The following is a 24,599-nucleotide window of genomic DNA, read 5'->3' as shown; positions in this document are numbered from 1 at the left end:
GTTTTTTTTTTTTTTTACATGGTTTTATTGTCTTTTGAGAGAAGCCTGTTTCACTTGCTATCAGAAGTCCACTTCTTGGTTAAGTGGAAATCTACATCTGCAAGGGGCATGAATAAATTTGGGTTCAACTGTATCTGACTGAAATAATTCATATATAATCAGACCATTTACTTTAAAGTACTTCAAATCAAAAAATATCTTGTCAAACAGCCAACAGGAAAAAGTTACATTTAGCCATAATCTTTAGCCACTGAGATTTTGTACAAAGAACATTTTACTGCTTTAGTAGAATGTTTTGTTTAGGCTTTGATTAGTTCATCTTTTCCACAATAAACTCTTATAGTCTAGTTTACAGTTTTCTTTTTCCTTGCTTTGGCTAAGAGCAGTATTCATTTTAATATCCCAAAGAAAGGTTAGTGTTTACACTGGTTTCCAGTGCAAATATTTTAGTATACTTGAAGTAAGACAAAACTAACTTACAAATAACATTTACAGCAAGATAGCAAGATTATTGCTTTATGTCAAGATTTCATTAAAAATGATGAAAAAGTACTAGTTACATTAGCAGATTATTTCACTTACAACAAGACATTTTCCCATATTATAAGTAAAATAATCTGCAAATGGAACCAATACTTCTCCACAAATGTTAGTTATTGACTTAAAAGAAGCTCCTATTTCTTTCAGAAAAGTTACTTTAAGTTAGTTTTGTCTTATTTCAAGATATTTTTACAATATCTTGAATTTATGTCTGATTTTTGCAGACATTTACATACAATAAAACTTTGCTAGTCTATTTTTTCATTTTGTTCTGTCGGTCGAGAAACTTTTGCCGTCTCTCAACAGGAATCTCATCGAGGCTTATGCCGTGATTACTGGCCCTGGAAAGAACAAAGAAACAGGACAGATGGTCAACCACAATTATTTGGATTTTTACATTTGTTTTCATTAAAATTGTTATAATTACCAGTAGCATTCTTAATAATAGTGCCTAGTAACTAATTATAATAAGTATAAGTCAGAAAGAGTCAATGTGATTTAAAAGATTATGTTCATGACTAAGATTAGAAATGGATCTATCAGTTTTTTTTTTATTTGTTTTATTTTCAATTCAGCAGATATACTTCAAGTTATGGTTCGTATGTGGTGTTCTTACCCTCCAGCAAGATCAGGGGGAAGAGGAAGAGGTTTGTTGAAACCCTCTCGACCCATCAGCCAGTATGTGTCCTCTGTCCCCTTTACCTTAAAAAACACAGGAGCGTACAAGGAAATCACTGCATTGCTGGGCAAACAGCAGACTCCTTCAAAAGAATTCATTAAATCCAACTTTTGTCAAAGCAAATATCTAAGCAGGCCGGTATACCTGTGCCTTTCTGGTGTCGATGAGATATCCCACTTTCAGACTGGTCAGAACCTTGACAGTACTAAGGCTGATGTGGATCCTGTAAGCTGAAAAAAACCCCACAAGTATTAAGCAAGTTGTGTTAAGCGTTGTTTCAGATAAAATTAAGTGATAGAGCTTGGTATGCTGGATTTTGCCACAAATGGCAGGCTTAGTATTCAGAAACTGCCTCTGGCAGCAAAACAGGACAGGCAATCCAACAGAAACATTATGACCTCGACAATTATAGCCAAGACTAAACTGTTCCATATCATTAAGAAGGATAACAAGTGGTGGAGGTTTTCACAGAGTGGTGTAGCAACAAAAATCTGCTTCTGAATATGGACCAGTCTAAGCAACTGGTGATCGCCTTCATTAGGAAACAATCACGTTCAACACACTCTACGTCAGCAAGTAGAGGGGCATCCAGCACAGGATATTCCTGGTAATTCATGTGATGAAGAGATCCTTCATCACATGAATTACCAGGAATATCCTGGTCTACAAAAAATCTACAAAAATGGAACTAGGTAAATATTACACAACAACCTTTTTTCCTCTTTTTTTTTATTCCAGCTTTCAGTCAAACCTCTACACAAAACCAAAATTCTTGGTTTTAATTGCTAGCAGGAGTTTTTGTTTAAGGATCTGTTTAGAAGAATATAGTGGCACGTAGAGACGTGAGATGCAGGTGTTGGTTGTGGGGAGGTGCTGGTTGTCTGGAGGCCAGATGGTAATGGAGGGCATTGGCTGGAAGCCTTCCTCGCTGGCTGGCAGAGAGGGGCTGGACATCCAGATATTACCAGGAATATCCTGTGCTAGACAAGATATAAGAGGAGACTGAGAAGGTTCCATCTGAAGCTGCGTTTTCATTACAATGTGAGCAAATCTTTGTCCATGTTCTGCTAATGTCGAAAAAACACAATTTTGCAATGGTGGCATTTCCATTAAACAAGAAATGAAATTAAAATCACATATGAATGAGCCAGTTCAAGCAATAAATCATTAAGAAACAGCAGCGATGGATGGAAACAGTTATATTCATAATTCAAAAGAGCTATGGATTTAGTACTTTTGAATGACACACAACCTTTTCTGAACTGTGTGAAGCAGTGAGAGCTCTGGTGGAGCCAGCTGCTTGAAAAAACAAAAACAAACCATCGTCCTCCTAACACTTCCTGTCGTCTTCTTCATCATTTCTGTCAGTAGTAACGTCTAGCTGTTGATCATGTAACTTGTGTGATGTGAGAAAGTGTTTCCATTGCAGTTCTGCAAAATACATCTATTCTGATACAGCCAAAAAAACACCTTAATCTAGTGCAAAAACATTTTAGCACAAAATGGGAGTTTTTTTGTTTTGTTTTTTTAAATTGGTGTTTCCATTAAGCAGATTTATTTTCGTAATTTCAATTTGCTCAGTTTTACGGCTAATGGAAACGCAGCTTGAGAGCAGACTGAAATGCAGGTCAAAGAGGTTTTCTGGAAGTTTCTTTCCAACCACCACAATATAGAAATAGATTTATTAATTAAACTGCACTGACATTACTTTAAATATTTTTTTTGTGAGCTGAGCGACTGAATTTTAGGTCTGCATTGTGATTTTGAGGTAGTGCTAAATCTCAAATCTGAATTAGGACAACCTGTAGGAATTTTGGTTAGAAATTAATATTTCTGTCTGTGAAGAAACGCATGTAGGAGAGACTGTAGCATCCACAACGTCATTAATGAGTGAGTGGAGAACTGATCATATATAATGTTTCATCTTGCTGTAATGTAAAAACTATATAAAAAAATATAGTCTACTGAGAATAGATCAATAAGATACAGTTAATAATTGATGCGTGTGCAGGAATTCATTCAGTTTGTCATATTGAAGAAATCTGTAAATCAACCAAAACAAAATCTGTATCTTTATTTCCTTGTTTGGGAAATATTAACAACAAAGTTTTATTGTATTCTAAATGATCAGGAAAGGAAAGATAATATAATTATAAAATCTTTTCGATTGTTGTTGTTCCATGTTTTTGTTCATACTTACGCAGGCCGCTGGCCTCCATGTGGGAGGCTGTGGTCACCGTGTCTCCAAACAGACAGTACCTGGGCATGGTCAGTCCCACCACACCTGCAACCACCGGTCCTGAACACATCCAACATGAGAGAGGCTGCTTGACAAATACTTCATTCTTGTTTTTCATTATGGTCTCTCACATAAAGTACGTTATAGCATGAAGGTAAAGTTTGAGAATTTAAAGCTTACTTATACAGGGTGGCTTTAAAGGGACAGTATAATGTCCTTTTCAGGCACTTGGTGCCATTTTATAGCACAGTCAAATAACCATGTAAATTTCAGTTGTTAATAAAAATGTGTATATATCAAGTACGACTTAAAATAAATTTGACTTTGAAATTTAATGCCTTGAAATTGGGCTTTCTGTCTCTTTAAAAACTCCTGCTCTTTTCGAAAGATCGCCTTCAGGAAATGATCACAACATGGCTCCTCTGTTAACCCTCGTAACAATGTTTTTACCAGGGTTACTTTGAGAAGTAGCTAATATAATGAACTCAGCTGATGACCAGGTGTTTGCTAATTGCTGCTGCTAGTCTGAAGGAGCTGAGTGGGGAGTAGTGAGGGAAGGCCTGCTCTGTGAGGGGGAGTTTGGAAACTGCAGCTTAGGGGAAGAGCTTTGTCCTCAAAGGCGGCGTTAGGCTAAATGGTTGCCATGGAGATTAAAGGATTTCTCAAACATGCATCAAAGAATCAAAGTAACACTCCAGGTATGTTTTTGAGGAGGCAATAACTTTATAATATGATGTAAAGCTCAAAAAAGTCAACTTTAAATAACACTGCCCCTTTAAATAAAAGCGGTTGGAACAGATTAATAAGTTTAAAAGGTGATACTGTACCTGAGTGCAGTCCAATGCGTATTTTCACTTTGATTTCAGGCATATGTTTGATCTTAAATGCTCCTATTGAATGAAGGATGTCAAGCGACATGTTTGACACTTCAGCTGCGTGCCGATTCCCATTTCTATTAGGAACGCCTGAAGCCACCATGTAAGCGTCCCCAATAGTCTCCACCTGAACATAAACACATCATCACATTTAGTTAGTTATTTAGGTTAACAATGCTCTTGGTCTTTTCAAAGGGAGATTTACTCTGCCAAATCCTGTCTGGTGTGATGAGTGAATAGAATTAGATGCTTACTTTGTAGACATCATGAGTAGCAATGATGGCATCAAACATGGTGTAAAGGTCATTAAGCAAGTCGACCACCTACAAAAACACAATTTCAGTATTAAACAGTCAAAATTGTCAAAACTAGCTGTTACTTCAGCCGTTTTCACCTCAATGGGTTCACTTAGAGCTGAGATGGTTGTAAATCCGACGATGTCGCTGAAGTAAAGTGTGCAGTCTGAGTAGTGTTCAGGCTGGACAGGCTTCCCCTTCTTCAAGGCCTGAGCCACAGATCTGAAAAATCCAGTGATACACGGGTTAACATGTCAACATATGCTTACGACAGGAACAGACTCTACAAAGAAATCTACTTTCATTGGAGTGGCATATGGAAAGAGTAATATGAATGAAATATTGTAATTTCATTTCACAAGCGTAAAGGATAAAGAGTATAAATCCAGATGACATCTGACTAAAAAAAAAAGGTTTAGCTCATTTGCTAAACATCCTACTGATGTTTAGCTGGTTGACCTATTGACCTTTCAACTTTCCTTAATATCTTCAAAGCAAAAGCAGCACAAATGAAAAGACTTGCAGGACAAACATAGTCAAGTTTTGTCTTATCTGAAGATGAGGGAGTCGGGGGGCGGCTGGTTGACCTTTTATGACCTCTGGAAACATTTATTAATTTTTAAAAAAATTATTTTTAATCATCCAGCAAAAACAGATTATTGATTACAGGAATAACAGCAAATGTGGTCTGTTTCACCCCCTCTCCATTCATCCCCACATTGCTGAAAAAAAAAAGTAATAATAAAATATAATACAATAAAAACAATAATAATAATACAGCTGAAATATTATAAGCATGAATTTATTAATATCTTTAAAATGATATCGGCACCATTTGACATCAGTTTTGGTGGGAAGGCAAACGTCACTCAGGCCTGTCATATTCATTGTTCCAAAAGTCAGCATGTTCTACATGAGTGTGTGTTAATATTTCTCATGAACCCAGTCTTACTTTGGTAAAAGCTGTCCAATTAACTTATCCGTTTTGGTCCTCTCAACCTCCAGCTCATCTGTTCGCTCCCTGATCAGATCCTCCAGGTTGGAGCTGTACTGCTCCAGCATCCGCAGCATGGAGTCAATGATATTAGCCTTCTTCCCTCTGCTGATGCCCCGGAACTAAAAACAAACAACCATTGACACATAGAAGGTTGCATACTGTCCCAGCTGTACATTTTTAAGGAGCCTTTTTAATTGGGATTTGGGGTTATTTAAAGATGTATCTTGTCCATAAAATTTTTCTAAATGCTATTTATATAAGTATTTTAAGAAATTATTTAATGGTTACTTCAGCTACAAAGGTTTTAAGAAACAAATAAGTGAAGACAAACGTTGAACATTGTTAAAGGGTTAAAAGAGGAGCCATGTTGGGATGACTTCCTGAAGGCGGAGTTACAGAAAGAGCAGTAGTTTTTAAAGAGACAGAGGCCCAATTTCAAGGCATTAAGCAAAGTACAAAGTAAAATTTATTTTAAGTCATATCTGGTATGTATAGCACTTTTATAACATCTGAAGTTAACATAGTTACTTGACTGAGCTATAAAATGGCACTATGTGGTTGTGAAAACACATAACACTGCCCCTTTAAAATAAATCTAGAGACTATGAGGATTTTAGATACAATAAATTGAACTGAATGAAGGTGAAGATGTACTGAGATCGTAAGCTCCCCAAACAAGGATCATCTCACCTGCTTAAAAATTTCGTCAAAGTTGGGTCGCTTGCTCGGATCTTCGTTCCAACATTCATTCATCAGATTGAGACACTCAGCAGGAGCTTCATCCACTGAAACAAGAGGCCTACAAAGAGGAGGGGGCATCTTCAGACGCTCCACAATCTCTGACAGTTCCACAGGCAGAGAGAGAGAAGATGGGATGATTAGACACACAAACATTTGCTGGGACTGGGGTTTGTCAGATCAACAGGTGTGTAGACAGGAAGAGCATTCTTACCCTGAGCAGGCATGTCCATCATGGCGTAGGGAAGTGTCCGTGAGATCACTTCCTGTATGATGATGGAAAAACTAAAGACATCTCCGGCAAAAGAACCGGCTTGTTCTGAATTCCTCAGAAGTTCAGGAGCTGTCCACAGAAGATCTAAGAAGAAATGTACTATATATATACACTGCTCAAAAAAATAAAGGGAACACTTAAACAGGTGTTTAACACTTAAAGTGTTCCCTTTATTTTTTTGAGCAGTATATATATATAAAATAAAAAGCTTGGCTAATGTCATATTTACACACTTTGCTGTGAACAGCAGTAAGAGTTTAGACTGGCAATCAGCTTCTTAAACCACTTCTCAAAAACTGAGAAGAAAATTATGAATATATAAACAAAGGGGCAACTACATGATGAGGAAACCAGATGTTCTCATCCTCTCTTCCTGTCAGTCAATCCAGTGGCTTTGTCAGCGACTGACCAATGAGCGGACGCAACTTGCCATGAAGTAAACGACCCTTACTTGGAGGAACTGAACTTCCAACAGAAATTAAAGAAGAAAAGTCAGTGAACTCTGTGCTAATCTGCTAACTAATCCACTTCTGGCCCCAGCTGAAAGTCTGAAGGTAGTCTTAAAACTCTTCTATTTTCTTGACTACAACATGTTTTACTGGTCTGGTTTGATTACCAGACTATAGATGACCCTAAAATTAATTCAAACTTTTTTCAGAATTATTTTTCTATTATTCATTTTTCCACCATTGTGTGTAATTTAGTTTAATCTTAGTACGAGTCAGCTAATTTGTATTAGTTTGTATTAAAGAGCTGTTAATCAAAATAAAAAAAACAAATGATTTCTTTAGTTCAGTTTCTTCTCTTCAACTCACTGTAATCCAAATGAACTCATTACAGCAGCATGATTGCTAGATTATATTCCACTTTCTGAGCTGTGAGTGTGTGTGCAAGGTTTGTAAACTGACCTTTGTGTGTATCTCAACCACTTATAAGAACCATATTAAAAAAATCCTCCAAATGGAAGTACTGTTTCATGATAATTTATATATATATAAATGATCGTATATACGATCATTTATATGCAGGTCATTCACTATCATTTATATATGTATAAATGATCGTGAAAAACAAGTACATTACTCCCATTTCATTTATGCATAGTTAAGTAACTGGTCCAATTGTCAAATATTTAGGAGGTAAAGTGTAATTCTGGTAATTCTATTTTACCTTGTGGATCGTCAGACAGACTGACACCTTGAGACTGAAGGATCATGGGTAGACCATAGTCTGTGATTTTCAACACAAATCGGCCGTCCACTAAGCAATTTGTGGACTTGAGGCGACCGTGAGTCAACCCTCGCAGATGAAGATACTTCATTCCCTGGAACATGAAGACAGCAGCCTGGTCACACAGAGCAAGATAATCTGTCGGTTTCAGAGTATGAATGAAAAATAGTTGACTTGCTTAAAAAGTGATTGAAATCAATAACTAAACAAACAAGAAGTTTGTTTCTTAGTTTGGGTAGGGAGAGCGAGAGATACAAATTCTATTTATTCTATTCTATTTATTTATTTATGCACAGTTAAGAAGTTTACATACACTGAATAAAAAGGAATTATTTATATTTGCTAAATGCCACAATAATGAGAGAAACAATATGTCAAACATTTATTTATTGATGTCTTCAGAATCCTTATTTTCTCAGGATTTGGCAGCATTACCAATGAACTGAAGGGATGAAGCAGGAGACTGATGTTATGGACTTTGGTTGTCACTTTCCCAGATTTTACCTTACAAGATTCTTGCTTGTTTGGTTTCTTTATTTTTAGCTTTCATTTGCGCCTTTTGACTTAGGTTCCTTAGATTACTGTTTTTTTTTCTTCCTGTATACTCTTGGTTAATTTCAGGAATTGCATTGGAAAACATTTCCAGAATTAAATATATTGAAAACACGTTCAAGCCATTTACCTATTCTGTTCACTAATGAAATGTCGGACTGTCCTTGTCTGTGTTTCCATTGACCATTAAATTGCGCAATTTGACATGTTGACAATAAATTTGCTTAATGTAAACAGCATTAAGCTAAGAGTTTGTTGACTAAAAAGTTTTGATGCTGGGATGATGTTAAAATTGGTTGATCTCGCGAAACTGCAATGGAAACACTTTGAACACAGCAGGTCACATGAATACTTGCTTTTGAGGAGCAGGACAATTATTTTGAGCAAGTGACTCCAAGACCAGGTTTAACAGTTTGCCCTCATTGTTTTGAGAAAATCATTGCCTGTTGTGCAAATACAACAGGCAATGATATGAGAAATGAATCAAAGCGCCTGAACAACTTCTAATTCGACTCAGTGGGAAGTTGTGTCAGAACATTCAAGGTGTATTGAAGTGATCTAAGGAGAACCTTAATGAGGTCCATGAGCAGCGATGACTTGAACATCCAGTCCAGCCTGACGTCGCTGTCAGCCAGCAGGTCTGCCAGGCTGCCGCGGGGACAGTGCTCCACCACCAGGGCTAGGATCCCTGAATCCACAAACAAACCCAGGTACAGATTCAGGTTCTCATGGCGCATCTCCCGTAGCTGGAAACAAACGCAGAAAAATTCATGCTGAAACAGCTATCATACTTTTAATAACTGAAATACAATTAAATGAAATAAGTTGATGAGTACTTCGCTGAGAACAACAACTATTTTTGACTTGTCTGCTTATCGGAGAGTCCAGCTGCCTCATATCAGTTACTCTCTGTTGAGACTCTCAGCTCCATTAGCTGACAAAGTTGGTCCTCTGATTGTGTTTAAACTGCTTATACCTGACTGATACATTTCAATTAGGCACTTACAGTATATGTTAAGCTTTTTATTTTCTCTGTGTTAAAGTAGACAGGTCATGTCAGTAGGAACTCAGCTGTGGATGATCTTTAGCCATTTGGATTGTGTATATGTGCATGCGTGTGTGCGCGAGTGCGGGTGTGTATGTGTGTAGGTTTGTTTATTAGCTGTTTGTCAGTCTTATCCATCTACTGTGTGATCAGTGTGATGTTTTATGTGATGTTACCTGACTGAACAGATTCTGGGTACTCTGGTTGACAGGTGTTGCTGTCTTTCCAACAGGAATCTTCTTCAGCCAAACCCAGTCTCCCTGGAAACAAACCAACCATTTAAAGGAAAATTAGTATGACAGCTAATACAAACACCCACTCCATATATAAGTGCAGCTTTTTAAAGTCATATTTTGAGTGAGGATTTACCCTTATTTAGTTATTTATTTCTATACAAAGCCTATAGGTAAAGGTAATAATTTGTAATAAATGCAAATAACTAAAGTATTCTTTTCAATTTATATATATATATATATATATATATATATATACACAGTATATATACAGTATATTTGACTGCCAGCACCTCGTCGCCTGAGTGTTTGCCAGTAATGGTACTCTGAGCCCTCTGAGTTAGCTCTCTGTGGTTTCCTTAGAAGACCTTCTAGTAGTCAATTCTTGTTGCCTCCCTCTCTCTCTCTCTCTCTCTCTCTCTCTCTGGTGATTCCTCGTGAAGCCTCGGAAGTTTTCCTGTGAAAACCCTTGACCTAGCTTTTGGATTTTCCCTCCTCGTGACGCCTTGGATAGATACCCACTGGTTGCCCGAGTCCCTTCTTCATCTCTGCAGATTAACCATAAACCGTTCCTGGATTTCCCAGCTGGCAGTTGGCTCGCTCCTCTGTTCTCCTCCACGCCTGAACTTACCTGTCCGACCTCCACCGCAGCCTCCACATCATCGACCCAGAACTTACTCAGTCAAGACCTCACTCTGGAACCTGAATCACCTTAAGGACACTCACAAAGATACTGAAACCACGAACCAACACTTCCCCCTCTTCTGGGTGGAAGTAACCTGCAAATCAAGTAAGACCAGTCTAATTTCTCTTGAAGTTCCAGTTTTCTGATTACCTCAAACTAACTATCTTCCTTGCTGCTCTTCAGTGTGCTAGGACCTTGTGTGCCTTACCCAAGGACCAGACCCTTTCACCAACATTTTCATATTGTTCAAATAAACTTTATTTATCTGATTACCTATTCTCCTGGTGGTGTTCTGCATGTGGGTTAAGAAACTGGAACACATCATGACGTATATATAAACTGTCATTATCATGACAGTAGAATACGAGACAGATGTGATACTGCAGCTTTCAGGGTTTTTACACACCGACACCATTGAGCATACACATGCAAACGGGTACCTCCAATATCCCAATGTTAGAACTCTCCGGTGACGTCAGGATGTAACTTCTGGCTATTGAGCGGAGAGGAGTTTTTATTTCCAAAAGACTCCTCATGATGGATTCATCATTTAATTTCTGGAAGGGAGAAAAAAAAAGTAAATTTGCTTGTAAAGATCAAACCAAGAAAGTTTATTAATCAGTCCATTCTGGAACACAATCAAAAAGGTGCACTGGTCGTTTTAACATGCTGTCTCGACTGAAGATTCTGGAATATGTAATGCTTCTTTCATGTGTTCCTGAAAAGAACAGGCGGCTAACCCTAAGCTATTCCCATTTTATCTTTACAGAACACAGCACTCCGGTAATAGACAATTCTTGTAATAAACATATTGACAGACAATTTGGGAACATAAAGTTATAGGAAAGTTTGTAATATTTAGGCAATTTCATTCAAACTTTTAGTAAAAAAAAAGCAAAGATATGCAGTCAACGACTTTCCAACAATGTTCCAACCAGAACAGATTAAACGTTTCTCACCTTCTTACTAACTTGAGTGTCAATAAACACAATGTCGTCCAGGGTCAGGATTAATTTGGTGACGTTTGGTGTTCTCCTGTACTTCCTGTTTCACACAAAGAATTAAAAGCATTATTGTTTTTGATCAGATTTGCTATTTTTTATATTCTCTTTAAAGAGCTAATTCATAATACACTGCCTGGCCAAAAAAAAAGTCGCCACCTGGATTTAACTAAGCAAATAGGTATAAGCCTCCTATTGGATAAGTACTGCATAGGAGATTATCTTTCAGCTGGCAACAAGTTATTTAACCCCAGCTGATGCAATGAGTAACTCCTCATTTCTTAAACAACCATGGCAAAAGACACATCCTGTGGTGGTGGAAAAGACCTTAGTCTGTTTAAGAAGGGTCAAATCATTGGCATGCATCAAGCAGAGAAAACATCTAAGGAGATTGCAGAAACTACTAGAATTGGGTTAAGAACTGTCCAACGCATCATTAAAAACTGGAAGGATGGTGGGGAACCATCGTCTTCCAGGAAGAAATGTGGTCGGAAAAAAATCCTGAATGATTGTGATCGGCGATTACTTAAACGTTTGGTCAAATCAAATCGAAGAAAAACAACAGCAGAACTCAGGAGTATGTTTAATTGTGAACGCAAAAGCATTTCCACACGCACAATGCGAAGGGAACTCAAGGGGTTGGGATTGAACAGCTGTGTAGCCGTAAGAAAACCTCTAATCAGTAAAGCTACCCAGAAAAAAAGGCTTCAGTTTGCTAGGGAGCATAAAGATTGGACTCTGGAGGAATGGAAGAGGGTCATGTGGTCTGATGAGTCCAGATTTACCCTGTTCCAGAGTGATGGGCGCATCAGGGTAAGAAGAGAGGCAGGTGAAGTGATGCACCCATCATGCCTAGTGCCTACTGTACAAGCCTGTGGGGGCAGTGCTATGATCTGGGGTTGCTGCAGTTGGTCAGGTCTAGGTTCAGCAACATTGTGTGCCCAAAGAATGAGCTCAGCTGACTACCTGTATATACTGAATGATCAGGTTATTCCATCAATGGATTTTGTCTTCCCAAATGGAACGGGCATATTCCAAGATGACAATGCCAGGATTCATCAGGCTCACATTGTGAAAGAGTGGTTCAGGGAGCATGAGACATCTTTTTCACACATGGATTGGCCACCACAGAGTCCAGACCTTAACCCCATTGAGAATCTTTGGGATGTGCTGGAGAAGGCTTTGCGCAGTGGTCAGACTCTCCCATCATCAATACAAGATCTTGGTGAAAGATTAATGCAACACTGGATGGAAATAAATCTTGTGACACTGCATAAGCTTATTGAAACAATGCCACAGCGAATGCGGGCTGTAATCAAAGCTAAAGGCGGTCCAACAAAATATTAGAGAGTGTGACCATTTTTTGGTGGCGACTTTTTTTTGGCCAGGCAGAGTATGTTTTCTAATGACAATATGGGAAAGAAAAGATTTTGAGATTTTTGTAGATTAGTGTCGATTTTTCCCTTTCATTTCATGTTTAATGTTTGCGTCCTTAGCTGCACTGCCAGCAGTGGGACCATGTACAGACCGGAATGTGCTTTTCCATAACCAACTCCAATGAACTCAGTTTACCACAGGCAGACTCTAGTTTAGCTGGAGAAGCATTATGGTCAGTGGACACAGCTCAGTTTTGAGCTTCAATGGCAAAGGCTGTGAATACTTCTGAAAATATGTTTCTTGGTTTTCTATTTTTAATAAATTTGCAAAAAACATATACGTATATTAATGTAGTGGGGTAAATGTGTGTGGAATTTCGAAGAAGGATATTTAGATAGGTAGTAGGTAGGTAGGTACCTCAACCAAAAGAAAGCAGCTGAAGTGAGACCACAAAGCAGCAGGAAGAGGAAGAACATTGTCACTGCATCCACACCTGAAATGTAGGAAACATCTTCTGATCAACAAAAGACACCAAAGTCTGACATTTGCTTACATCCCAGATAGTAGAGAGGGCGCTTTACAACTAATACCTCACAGTGACTCAATGTTCTGTTTCCCTCCCTTTGTCATTAGCCCTACCTCCGTTGCAAGTTTCCTCTGGACTGAACCAACAAAAACTGGCTTTGGGAGGTTTTCCTCCTGGGAAGTAGAAGGACCGGCTCAGAGGTCTCAGACCACCGACTGTTCCGTCGATGTGTGTCGGTCCAAGTGAATGTGTGGGCACAAGGCGGTCGCCATCGCTGTCCAGCACCACATACTTGGCCCGAAGACCAGACCCTCCTCTACCACCGTATAACACCTGTTAAAGAAGAAGACGTCAGTGGTAAAGACAACAGAACATGGGGTTACAGAGGTTTGTCAAAGACAAATAAACAGATGATTCTTTAACAGAATAATTTGTCTATTTAAGAAACAAAACATGAACATGGTTAAACAGAACTGAAGTAGATTTATGTTCTTAGTGAAGACTCTGAACAGTTTGAAGACATAAATTCAAATTCGCATATTCAAAATGAAAGTCCATCCATCCATTTTCTTACACCCTTGACTCTAAGTGGGGTCGGGAGGGGTGCTGGTGCCCATCTCCAGCTAACGTTCCGGGCAAGAGGCGGGGTCACCCTGGACAGGTCGCCAGTCTGTCGCAGGGCAGCACAGAAACAGACAGGACAAACAACCACACACGCACACCTATGGATAATTTAGAGAGACCAATTAACCTGACAGTCATGTTTTTGGACAGTGGGAGGAAGCCGGAGTACCCGGAGAGAACCCATGCATGCACAGGGAGAACATGCAAACTCCGTGAAGAAAGACCCCGGGCTGGGAATCGAATCCAGGACCTTCTTGCCAAAACCTTAATAATGTTAAGTTTTTATTCATTCTCCAATCCTCTCATAATTCTGTTTAAGTAGTTACATTTCCGTTTTGCTTATTTTTACTAACATTTCATTCAATGTGAGTGAGTAGTAACAGAGTAAGTATTTATCTTTTACCAAAATCAAATCCAATATAATTATTCTGCTTCTAATTAAAGTGTTAATATTGGAATTCTGAGAATAAAATGTTCATATGTTGTTCTTCTCACTGCTTTCATGAAGTGAAGAATTTACGCTCCCTAGGACAGAAAGTTCTTCCTTCAGCCATCAATATAAAAAATGATGTATTATATTTAATGAGACATGATATAGTTTATATTGATGCACTGTGTCCAAGCTTCAGTGAAAACATTCACTACAACAAGTCACTTCTTTGTGTTTCTGACCTGGTTGAAGCCCTGGAAATCAAACCCTCCATCTGAGCTAAAGAGCTGATTTCCTGTCACCCAGTGTCCACCACCCGCCTGGCGACGCTCTTCCACGGCTTTAGCAACAAAGTAGACCATATTAAAGATGGTCCCAAACAGTGGAGACACCTTTGAAGAAAATCAGGAAAAAAGGGATTAAAATGTCAAAAAAAGACATGATTACATACACACTTCTATGGAGAGTGATTATAAAGGGTTCTACTGAAACAGTGTCACAACAAGTATGCAACTGTTAAATGGAGTAGCACTTATACCAGGGGTGTCCAAACTTTTAGTGTCCCTAAGATAAATGTCCCCAAAACTGAAGTTAAAAAAACATCCACAGCATCTTTGTGATGAACCATGTCTTGCTTACTCCCATGTCTTTTTGAAATGATTGTGCTCATCATCACTTCATCTTCTTTCTAATATTTTTGTTGCACTTTATTATTCCTTCACCTCTGTGGCAGAGATAGCGGAGCGGATCTCTCTGGAGATCTGAGCCTGGCGAAAGGTTTCATAGAAACTCTCATCAGAAGCCATGGTAACGGTCAGCACGGCGCTGTAGGCATGCTGCAGCTTGGTGTTGTTGGTCAGCAGAGGGAATGTTGTGTCCTGATGGAATAAGTAAGAGATATTATTTATCAAAACTTTGAATCAAAAAGATTTTCACAAATTATCTAAAGGTTAAACAGGTTTATTTTAAAGTTGCGATAGTCTTTTTTTTTAATTTAGTAGCTTAATTCAACAGCAGTTTATTTTGAAAATCAACATTAACATTTATTGTGACTGTTTTTATGGCATTTTATTTGTGTAACTACTTGTAACCATTATAACCTCTGCTGCTTGTTGGCCAGGACTACTTTGAAGAATAGATTTTGAATCTCAATTGGACTTTCGTGGTTAAATAATAATAATAATAATAATAATAATAATAACTAGAAAATCCCTGAAGAAATTTAACCGGGGCCTGCCAAAGTGTGCCCGTCGGTTTGGACCCAGCGTTCAGATGCTAGAAATGAGCATCAATGCTTTAGAAAGCTGCAACGTAATCAATAGCATGTGGAGATTGACAAGAATGTTTACTAACATGGACTTGCACCATTCAGTAGGATAAAGTAAGTGTATCAGCTAAAATTAGCAGAAATGCTAATGTTAGCGTGATTGCTGTCACTAGCATGTGGGACATCACTAGGATGTTTTCTATAATGGTATTACTCCATTCAGTAGAAAAAACATGGCTAATAAGTCAAATAAATAGCTAATAGCTTATATAAGCTAAAATGCTAATGCTAATGAACTGCCTTGCTGCGCAAGGCAGTTCCCTAACCTGAGAGAAAAAGATAATGCAGAATAATATTATTGCACCGCCTGCGGCGGTGCACTAACCTCAGGGGCATGTTGAGGCTTTTATTTTGAAATTTTTGTTAAGCTTAATTTCAAAGGGCCAAACTAATCCCATGTTTAATAGTCATTGGGTTAAATCAGTTATTTATTGCTCAAAAGAGCAATTACCTAATGTAAGATTTCTCAAGGCTTTTATTTTGAAATTTTTGTTAAGCTTCATTTCAAAGTGCCAAACTAATCCCATGTGTAACAATTGCTGGGTTAAATCAGTTATATAATGCTCAAAAGAGCAATTATCTGATGTAAAAATTGTCAAGGCTTTTATTTTGAAATTTTTGTTAAGCTTAATTTTAAATTCCCACACTAATCCCATGTGTAACAGTGCTTTGGATAAAAAAGTCACATAAAGCCAAAAAGAACAATTATCTGATGTAAAAATATTCAAGGCTTTTATTTTGAAATTTTCAGTAAGCTTCATTTCAAAGAGCTAAACTAATATCATGTGTAACAGTGCTTTGGATGAAAAAGTCAAATAAAGCCAAAAAGAGCAACTACATGATGTAAAAATATTCAAGGCTTTTATTTTGAAATTTTCAGTAAGCTTCATTTTAAATTGCCACACTAATCCCATGTGTAACAATGGTTGGGTAAAATCAGTTATATAATGCCCAAAACACAAGTAGTTCTAAAGGCCAGCTCAGTCCTCCTCTGTAGTAACTGACAGTTCCACCATGTTGTAGTTCTGACATTCAGCTCAGACCTCTTTTGTAGGCACTCAGTGTCCGCCATGTTGTAGTTCTAACCTTCAGTCATTGTAGTTCTAAAGAGCAGTTCAGAGAGGCAGACTAAATTCTATGTCTATTTTGAGTCTAACTGACACTGTTTTGTGTCAGTTAGACTTTTGTTTTGAGTTAAATTTGGCTCGTTTTTTGTTAATTATGTCGCCACAGTTACTCGAAATGCCAACAAAAGTAATAGCTCCCCTCACGGGATTGAGCCTCACGTTTTGATATATATATTGTGAGGGGGCATGCAGCGGTACGAGCCGCATTAACGGTAGTAGGAAGCGGCAGTTATTTTGAGGTGTAGAACAATAGGTGCCTGCCATGCAATGCATAGGGATTACATCCCTATGCATTGCTATGGGCAGGCCCCAATAAATAAAGAGACATTCTATTGGGTGTAGAATAAAAGAGACATTCTATTGGGTGTAGAATAATAGGTGCCTGCCATGCAATGCATAAGAGCAGTACTGACTTGCGAAGCAAGTCAGTACTGCTCTCCTTATGCATTGCTATGGGCAGGCCCCAATAAATAAAGAGACATTCTATTGGGTGTAGAATAAAAGAGACATTCTATTGGGTGTAGAATAATAGGTGCCTGCCATGCAATGCATGGAGGCAGTACTGACTTGCGAAGCAAGTCAGTACTGCTCTCCTTATGCATTGCTATGGGCAGGCCCCAATAATAATAATAATCATTATCATCATCATCATCATCATAAATCATCTAGGTTTATTAGTGTTGGATTAAACAGATGTTTCTGTTATGATTCTGGCCTGTCTGTCTGCTCTGTTTCCATCCTCAGCTCTCACTGGTGCAATCAGGCTCATGCCATCCACCTGTTCACTAGCAGTTACTGTATATGCAGCACACAGGCATGCAGACGGTGCCAGATTTTTGAAAACCTTGTGTGAGTAAATATCCAGTATTCTTCTCTCTGCCTGACCACGATCTCGACCACGTTTTGCCTCTTGGATACCCCTGCCTTGCCTAACCCACATCAGACACTCTACTGGTTTCTGTTTCCTGGACACGGCCCTGCTTCTGCCTTTCGACTTCTGCCTCGTCCTTGGATTTGTCTAAGATTGCCTTCACGTGCCTCACCTAGTTCTGTGCCCGGTCCTCGGATTCCAGCCTGACCCCCAGATCAATTTATGTGTCTCTCTGGTTCTGACCCTGCCCTGGCCTGTCGACATCAGAGTTTTGTTTTTCACCTGAGTTTTTCTCCTGCTACCAATGCCCCTGGAGACAGTTTCCCTGAAGAACCAAGGCCTTACCTCGGCTTCATATGACTTTCTGAGAAGGTTGGTGACTTTCCCTTTTTGAGCATCTGACACCGCGCTTAGTAGCCACTAACCTGTTTCTCATCCTCAGTGGTTCCCGGTCCTGTTGCTGGCCGTCCCCTGTTCCAGACCCCCATTCTCAATAAGCCATTTATTGCTTTTTTTTTTTTTTGTCTGGCTGAAATTTTGGGTCCTCTTTTGTTCTGAGCATTACAGTTTCACCTGGTAAGGCATGGCGTACAGCAAGGTGTCGTATGGAATGAAGACGTAACCATCAGCGATCATCCCCATTTCTAGAGCCTCCAGCAGGAGTTCCCTCTGGTGCTCTCCACCAATCAGGATGGAACTCATACACATGATGATCACTTAAGAGGAAATAAACTTCATTAGATGACTGGACTCCACATCAAGGCAAATGCATCTATTGACAGCTGAAAAACTATTTGTTGGTCAAATCTTTTCATGAAAATCTTGCTTTTTAAAATCTGGGAGACAAAATCTTGTCTCACTCAGAAGAGGAGATTACTTGAATTGGATTGGAATTCAACAGTTGAGCAAAGTTATATTTTTAAATAAGATCTGAAGTTAATTTACCAATACTAGGATCAGATTTGAGTCTTGGAGCTGACCTTTGACTTTGTCGGACTGCCTGATTTCGTTCAGCGCCTCCCGAGCCCCGCCTTTGTTTGTTTCCATAGAAACCACAGGAGCAATTGGCAAGCCCACAGCCCGGAGTGCAGAGGCTACTTCTTCTCCAGTGCTTTCCCAGAGATCAGTTGGGGCTGAGAATGGGGGGAGAAAGCTCTTAATTTTAATGTTCAGTGTCCTCATTTTCAAGTAAGAGGGTGTTAAAATATATATACGTATATATATATATATATATATATATATATAGTCCACCAAAAAATGTAAAAGAATTAAACATATAACAATTATCTGAATAACAATTCCAGCCCAGTTAGAGGCCAGATAATGTGAACTTTTGAGGGGTAAATACAGAATTGTATGAAGGTAGTAAAGATATAGTTGAACTTGTGAATTCTGGGAGTTGTAAGCCACACCCCTTTTGACCTGAAATCTCTGCTGCATGCTGTGAAAACACATAGGGCGCATAATAGGCACAGATCAATCCAAAGGTAATAATTTGATCCATAAGGGGAATATGATATGTTTGTGTGCTTTTTGGGGCACTGTGAACTACAGTATACTTCAATTTGCAAAGTCCATTTTAATGACTTCAGACCTATGTGGTATCAAATGACTTCCTCACCTGAAATGACTGCAACGTGAGCCCAGCGGAAGAATCTTAGGACAGTTTTGAGGACCTTAATAGGAGGCGTTACGGGGGGCAGGTTCAGCCAGTCATCATCCAGACAACCTGGAGAAGCAAGCCCTGCCTCCCAGTGCTGGGTGAACAAGGACGCTGCGTGGCAGAGGGTCGGGTTGAAAGGTCCGATGTAAGCGTGACCATAACCCTCCATTTCCCCCAACTCAGCCAACGCTGAAAGGAGGCAAGTTTCACAGGTTTTGTTAAAATATGATGGAGTTAAAAACATCACAAGATTAACTGAATTATAAAAACAAAGCAACACTAAGTCATTCTTTTTTTGTATAACTTGCCATTTTCACATTGGTTAGAAAAGTCAAGTCATTTTCAGTTTTGCACTGTTCTTAATTTCATCCTTAAAAAGTTACTTTTACAGTGTGCGGCACCGTTCATTCGGTATCTCACCGTAGGAACGGTGTGTGATACCAGCTATACGGTATAGATGGTATCACACACTGAATGTATTAAGACAAGAAAAAAAAAAGTAAATTTCCGCCAAATAACTCAGAAATTTGTAGATTAATCTCAGAAATGTTCTTAAACAAACACATGGAAATTTCTGAGTTTGAAAAGTTGAAATTAACTATAAAAAATCTGAACTTTTTTTTCTCGAAAATTTCACAGCTTAATCTATTTTTTTCTAGCAAATTTTTGACTTTGAAGACTTTTTAAAAAAAAACATTTCTGAGATATTTTGGTGGAAATTTACTCCACTTTTTATTATGTCCTTAATACGCCATTGCACATTTCCATGTAGTTGCAAATAAAACATTTATGCGGTATTTGGTTGCCACACCTTTGGACACAGAGCAGTCCTCGTTGAGCAGCTTCACATCGTACCAGTATCCTCTGCTCATGTAGCTGTCACTTCTTAGCCGTGATAATGCTAGGTTAGCCGCAGCTACTGGCATTGCTCTGGAGAACAGGGGGTCACAGGACCAAGGGCCAACCAGGGCCAGTTTAAAAGTCGCTGCCCCCACATCGCTGATATAAAACAACCAGAGAAACAGTCCAAGCAAGGAGACAAGCTGCATCTTGGTGACCTGCAAAACATACATGCAAATATGTTGGTTTTACTTTAATTAAACTGATAAGAGATTGATTAATATGTCAGCTGGCTTAGTCTTAAGGCTAGACTTTTTTTTTTAACTGAGTGTAATCTTTTCCTCTTTAACTGATTTTATTTCCACTTTTAAATGCCATAATTTTAAAACAGATAACTCGTCACGTCATTATACAGGTTTTTCCTCTTTCAAATTCAGAGCTTTAGTTACATTTCTTGCCATTTAAATTGTATATTATATCTCAGGGAATTTTTCCACAGTTTTGTACCCTTTGTCCTGATAGAACCGCAGACGTTTTGCTGAAATATCGGTAGAAAATCCCTTTGCTAGAAACAGAAATTAAGTAGTGGAATAAGTCAAACAAGCAGTAAAGTCCGTTAAATGTTGAATGATTCACTTTGAAGAAAGGTTTTTCTGTTTTTAATGCATGCTTTTGGGAAAATTTGGCCCCTTGGTTCAGGACTGGATATGTATTCTCTGTAATATTAACCCCTTTTGAGTATATTATTAAACTAGAAGCAGCATTTGGATAACTGTGTCAAATTAGGACGGGGGTAAACCAAATATGGCAGTCCAAGCTAACGAAGTTTAAAGGAGTTTCCAGGACTAGGAAGGGCTCACTGTCTTTTTCAACCCTGGAATATTCTGGCGTTTGGTTTTTTTTTTTTACATTAAGTGGGAAGGAAGTGAACTTTCATGTGTGATACATTAATTTTATTAATGGGAATTGACTGTGCAGTTAAAGACATTAAAGCAGAGGTCTCAAACTCCAGTCCTCGAGGGCCGCAGTCCTGCAACTTTTAGATGTGCCTCTGCTGCACCACACCTGAATAGAATAATTAGGTCATTAGCAAGGTTGGGAGAACTGATCTACAAAAGGAGGAGGTAATTAAGTCATTTCATTCCAGCGTTTTTTGTACCTGTGGCACATCTAAAAACTGCAGGACAGCGGCCCTTGAGGACTGGAGTTTGAGACCCCTGCACTAAAGTTATCTGAAATCAAAGCCAAATATTTTGCAAAAGGCAGTCTGTTGAATCGCTACTTATATACTTATTAGTTAATATCAAGGAAATATTAACTTATATTAACGATATTTGTGGCTGATTTTTGCGTAAACAAGTTGAATGTAGTTTTTATGACTACATTGACCCAATTCCAACTACTTAATTATAAAACCCTACAGGAAATTATAAGTCAACTAAGCTCCAGTTCCTGCTGTCTGGATGTTTTACCCTCACATTTCTTTAACAAAGTCCTGCCTGTTATTGCTACTGATCTGATCCAAATAGTAAACTCATCGCTCTCATCAGGTGTTTTGCCCCAGGCTTTGAAAACAGCAGTAATCAAACCACTTATAAAAAAGAACAATCTGGACAAATCACTAATGCAGAATTACAGGCCGATCTCCAACCTCCCATTCATCAGCAAAGTTATTGAAAAAGCTGTGTGTAAACAATTAAATAGCTTCCTAACGATAACCAACCGCTTTGACTCTGTCCAGTCTGGTTTTCGTGCTCACCACAGCACAGAGACCGCCCTCGTAAAAGTGTTCTATGACATCCATATAAATACGGACTGTGGGAGAACCACAGTGCTGGTTCTGTTGGACCTCAGTGCAGCTTTTGACACTGTTGACCATGACATATTACTGAATCGACTGGAGAGTTGGGTCGGACTCTCCGGTCCAGAACTCAACTGGTTTGAATCTTACATAAAGAACAGGGATTTCTTTGTTTCAATTGAAAACTTTTCATCAAAGATGTCAAAGGTCACATGTTGGATACCCCAAGGTTCAATCCTAGGACCCCTCTTATTCAATATTTATATGCTCCCACTAGCTCAGGTTATAACAGGAAATAATATTAGCAGATCTATGCAGATGACACACAGCTCTACATTACGATGTCACCAGGGGACTCTGAACCCATCCAATCACTGAACAGATGCTTAGAACAGATAAATGTGTGGATGTGCCAAAACTTTCTCCAGCTGAACAGAAACAAAACTGAAGTTATTATTTTTGGACCTAAAGAGGAACGATCTAGAGTTATAGATCTAGAGTCAATGCACAGTTTCAGTTATTACAACTGGGGGCACTAGTGAGCAATGGAGAAGTAGGCAGCGTTTCCCTAGAGCTCCTGCAAATTTAGAAATATTTTTGGTACCAAGTTGACATTTGGACAATTCTACAATAGGTTGGGAAAGAGGAAAGTCTAGACTTCATTTAACTGCACCAGGACATGATGAAAGCAAATTTGAGAATGCATAACTCCAACAAGGACAAGAAAGCGAAAGAACCGGGCCCAGCCGCCTCGGACTCGCCTGAAGGTAGCTATCCGATGGCTAATGCTACCATCCTAGATGCTATAAACTCTCTCCGCACAGAACTACAACCCACCAAGTTCGAAATTTGTCAGACCATAGACACTCGAAGAGGTGTCCGCCACGATCAGAGAACTCCTCACCCTCAAAACCGAGACTCAAAATGCTATTCATGTCCTGAAAACGTCCAACGACCAACATGGCGCATCCATTGCTGAACTAGAACGAGCGGCCACACAGTCAGCAGACGCCATAACCGCGCTAGAGTCGGAGATAAAACGTCTACGCACAGAAACGAATCAGCTAACAGAAAAATACATGGATCTTGAAGGAAGGTCCAGACGACAAAATATACGGATTGCAATGTTAAGAGAAGGGGCAGAGAAAGGCGCAGGATTGAACGGATTCGTCTTGCAGCTCCTGAAAGACGTGCTGACTCTGGGTGACTTACCGCTGGTGGACCGCGCTCACTGAGCTATACGAAGGCGTCCAGAAGACACAGGACCTCCTCGGGCGTTGGTGGCGAGACTCCATTATTACCGCGACGTTACAATGATCCTGCGGAAGGCCATGACTCAGAGGGACCTCGCCTACCGCGGTCAGAAGATCCACATCTTTCCCGACTTCACCCCCGAGATCGCGAAACGCAGAGCTGCATTCAACGGTGTCAGAGCACTTCTTCGGGACAAGCCGGGAGTTCGGTATGGACTTTTATATCCTGCAAAGCTGAAAGTGACTTTCAGAGGAACAGAAACAATGTTTACAGACGCGAAGGAAGCCCAGAAGTTCGCGGAGCTCCATTTTGGTATGGGTGGAGGCGACGCAGGCGACCCTGTGGCGGACACCTGATGTGGAGTGGCTGGATTCTGGTAGTACTCAATGTTGGACTGTCCTGTGATGTTTATATAATGTTTAGAATCTTCATCTTGGTTACATAATTAGCTGCCTTAAGTTTCGTTGACAATTTGAAGTGGGCTGATATTTATAAATAGGCAGCTTACATAACCTGACATGTTTTTCAGATCTTTTCTTTTCAGCCGCTCAGATGTTAGTTTGGTGCTTGAATTTTATATTTTTGCAGAGCTTTTTTCAACTTCTAATTAGAAGTTAGTAGTAAGGGAAGCTATTAGTTGAGTAGGTTAATGTGTCTTTGTTGTGTGAGTGTTACTCTTAATTCATTTTTTCTGTTTATCCTTTTCTTTATAACTTCCTTAGAGGGGTCGCGCCTTACTTTGCAGGTTCTTCTTAGTATAGGCAAGACAGTAAGTATTTTGTTTGGGTTGGGCTGGGACTTATATATGATGTATAATCATCTCTTTCACACTTATGAGGACTTCTATTTTCTTTTTTATTCTAATCTGAGTTATGCAGGTTAATACAACACAAACAAAGAAGGGCAGACAAGTTACCTTGGTCACATGGAATGTTAAAGGTTTGAATAATCCTGTTAAGAGGGGTAAGATATTAGCACACCTAAAAACATTGTCCAGTGATGTAATTTTCCTTCAGGAAACCCACCTTAATAAGAATGAGCACATAAAACTGAGATGCAGGTGGACAGAACAAGCTTATCATTCTACTTGTGCAGTGAGAGCTAGAGGCTTGGCAATATTATTCAAAAAAGGTACACCTTTTACCCATAAATCAACCATATTCAACAGGGAAGGCACATATTTAATATTAGTTGGAGAATTGTACTCTGTTCCTGTAACTCTGGTTAATATATATGGCCCCAACATAAACTCTCCACTTTTTTACAAACATGTTTTAGCCCAAATACCTGACATTTCGCAGACTAATCTAATCATTGGTGGGAGCCTAAATCTTGTTTTAGATCCATACTTAGACTGCTCGTCAACACGTACAGC

At 39.1% G+C, this 24,599-nt stretch overlaps 2 protein-coding genes across 6 annotated transcripts in view; one reads left to right on the top strand and one right to left on the bottom strand.

The window, feature by feature from the left end:
• deaf1 (DEAF1 transcription factor) overlaps window positions 1–13,503 on the top strand; it is a 24,981-nt gene extending 11,478 nt beyond the window's left edge. Inside the window, exons 14-17 of one of the 4 annotated variants that reach the window (XR_003595165.1) lie at window positions 847–902; window positions 1,119–1,187; window positions 10,142–10,488; window positions 13,395–13,503. The gene's annotated coding sequence lies outside the window, so the exon portion shown is untranslated. Of the gene's footprint in view, window positions 1–846; window positions 903–1,118; window positions 2,883–3,423; window positions 3,530–10,141; window positions 10,489–10,566; window positions 10,656–13,394 lie in introns of those variants that run through there. The other 3 variants (XR_003595164.1, XR_003595166.1, XR_003595163.1) reach the window with 3 other exon arrangements.
• Window positions 2–24,599, bottom strand: LOC114143094 (retinal guanylyl cyclase 2-like). Of its 2 annotated transcripts, none has more exons than XM_028014850.1 (24): window positions 23,183–24,599; window positions 20,141–20,387; window positions 19,288–19,518; window positions 18,647–18,799; window positions 18,240–18,382; window positions 15,064–15,219; window positions 14,584–14,733; window positions 13,401–13,620; window positions 13,179–13,254; window positions 11,343–11,427; window positions 10,824–10,940; window positions 9,642–9,725; window positions 8,990–9,166; window positions 7,809–7,983; window positions 6,579–6,722; window positions 6,317–6,465; window positions 5,582–5,745; window positions 4,728–4,851; window positions 4,588–4,656; window positions 4,286–4,460; window positions 3,420–3,518; window positions 1,364–1,449; window positions 1,157–1,242; window positions 2–881 (listed from the first exon to the last, which is right to left on the bottom strand). In XM_028014850.1, the coding sequence occupies exons 2-24, from the start codon at window positions 20,376–20,378 to the stop codon at window positions 794–796; spliced, it is 3,189 nt and encodes a 1,062-aa protein (XP_027870651.1). In that variant the 5' UTR covers window positions 20,379–20,387; window positions 23,183–24,599; the 3' UTR covers window positions 2–793. The 2 variants fall into 2 exon arrangements, with proteins under 2 accessions (XP_027870651.1, XP_027870652.1); XM_028014851.1 differs by having other exon boundaries at window positions 7,809–7,962.

This window comes from Xiphophorus couchianus, chromosome 4 (genome assembly GCF_001444195.1).
Source record: "Xiphophorus couchianus chromosome 4, X_couchianus-1.0, whole genome shotgun sequence".
Lineage (NCBI taxonomy): Eukaryota > Metazoa > Chordata > Actinopteri > Cyprinodontiformes > Poeciliidae > Xiphophorus > Xiphophorus couchianus.
The sequence above is the reverse complement of the archived record's forward strand: the minus strand, read 5'-3'. Positions and strand labels throughout refer to the sequence as shown.

Bases quoted from the DNA above. Each gene is read 5' to 3' on its own strand.
- LOC114143094 (XM_028014850.1), bottom strand. From the start codon at position 20,378: ATGCAGCTTGTCTCCTTGCTTGGACTGTTTCTCTGGTTGTTTTATATC. The intron at 10,941-11,342 runs GTGAGAAACGTT...TCTCCCTTCCAG, and splicing joins ACACTCAAGTTAGTAAGAAG to AAATTAAATGATGAATCCAT. The intron at 1,450-3,419 runs GTAAGTATGAAC...GGTTTTTTTCAG, and splicing joins CATGGAGGCCAGCGGCCTGC to CTTACAGGATCCACATCAGC.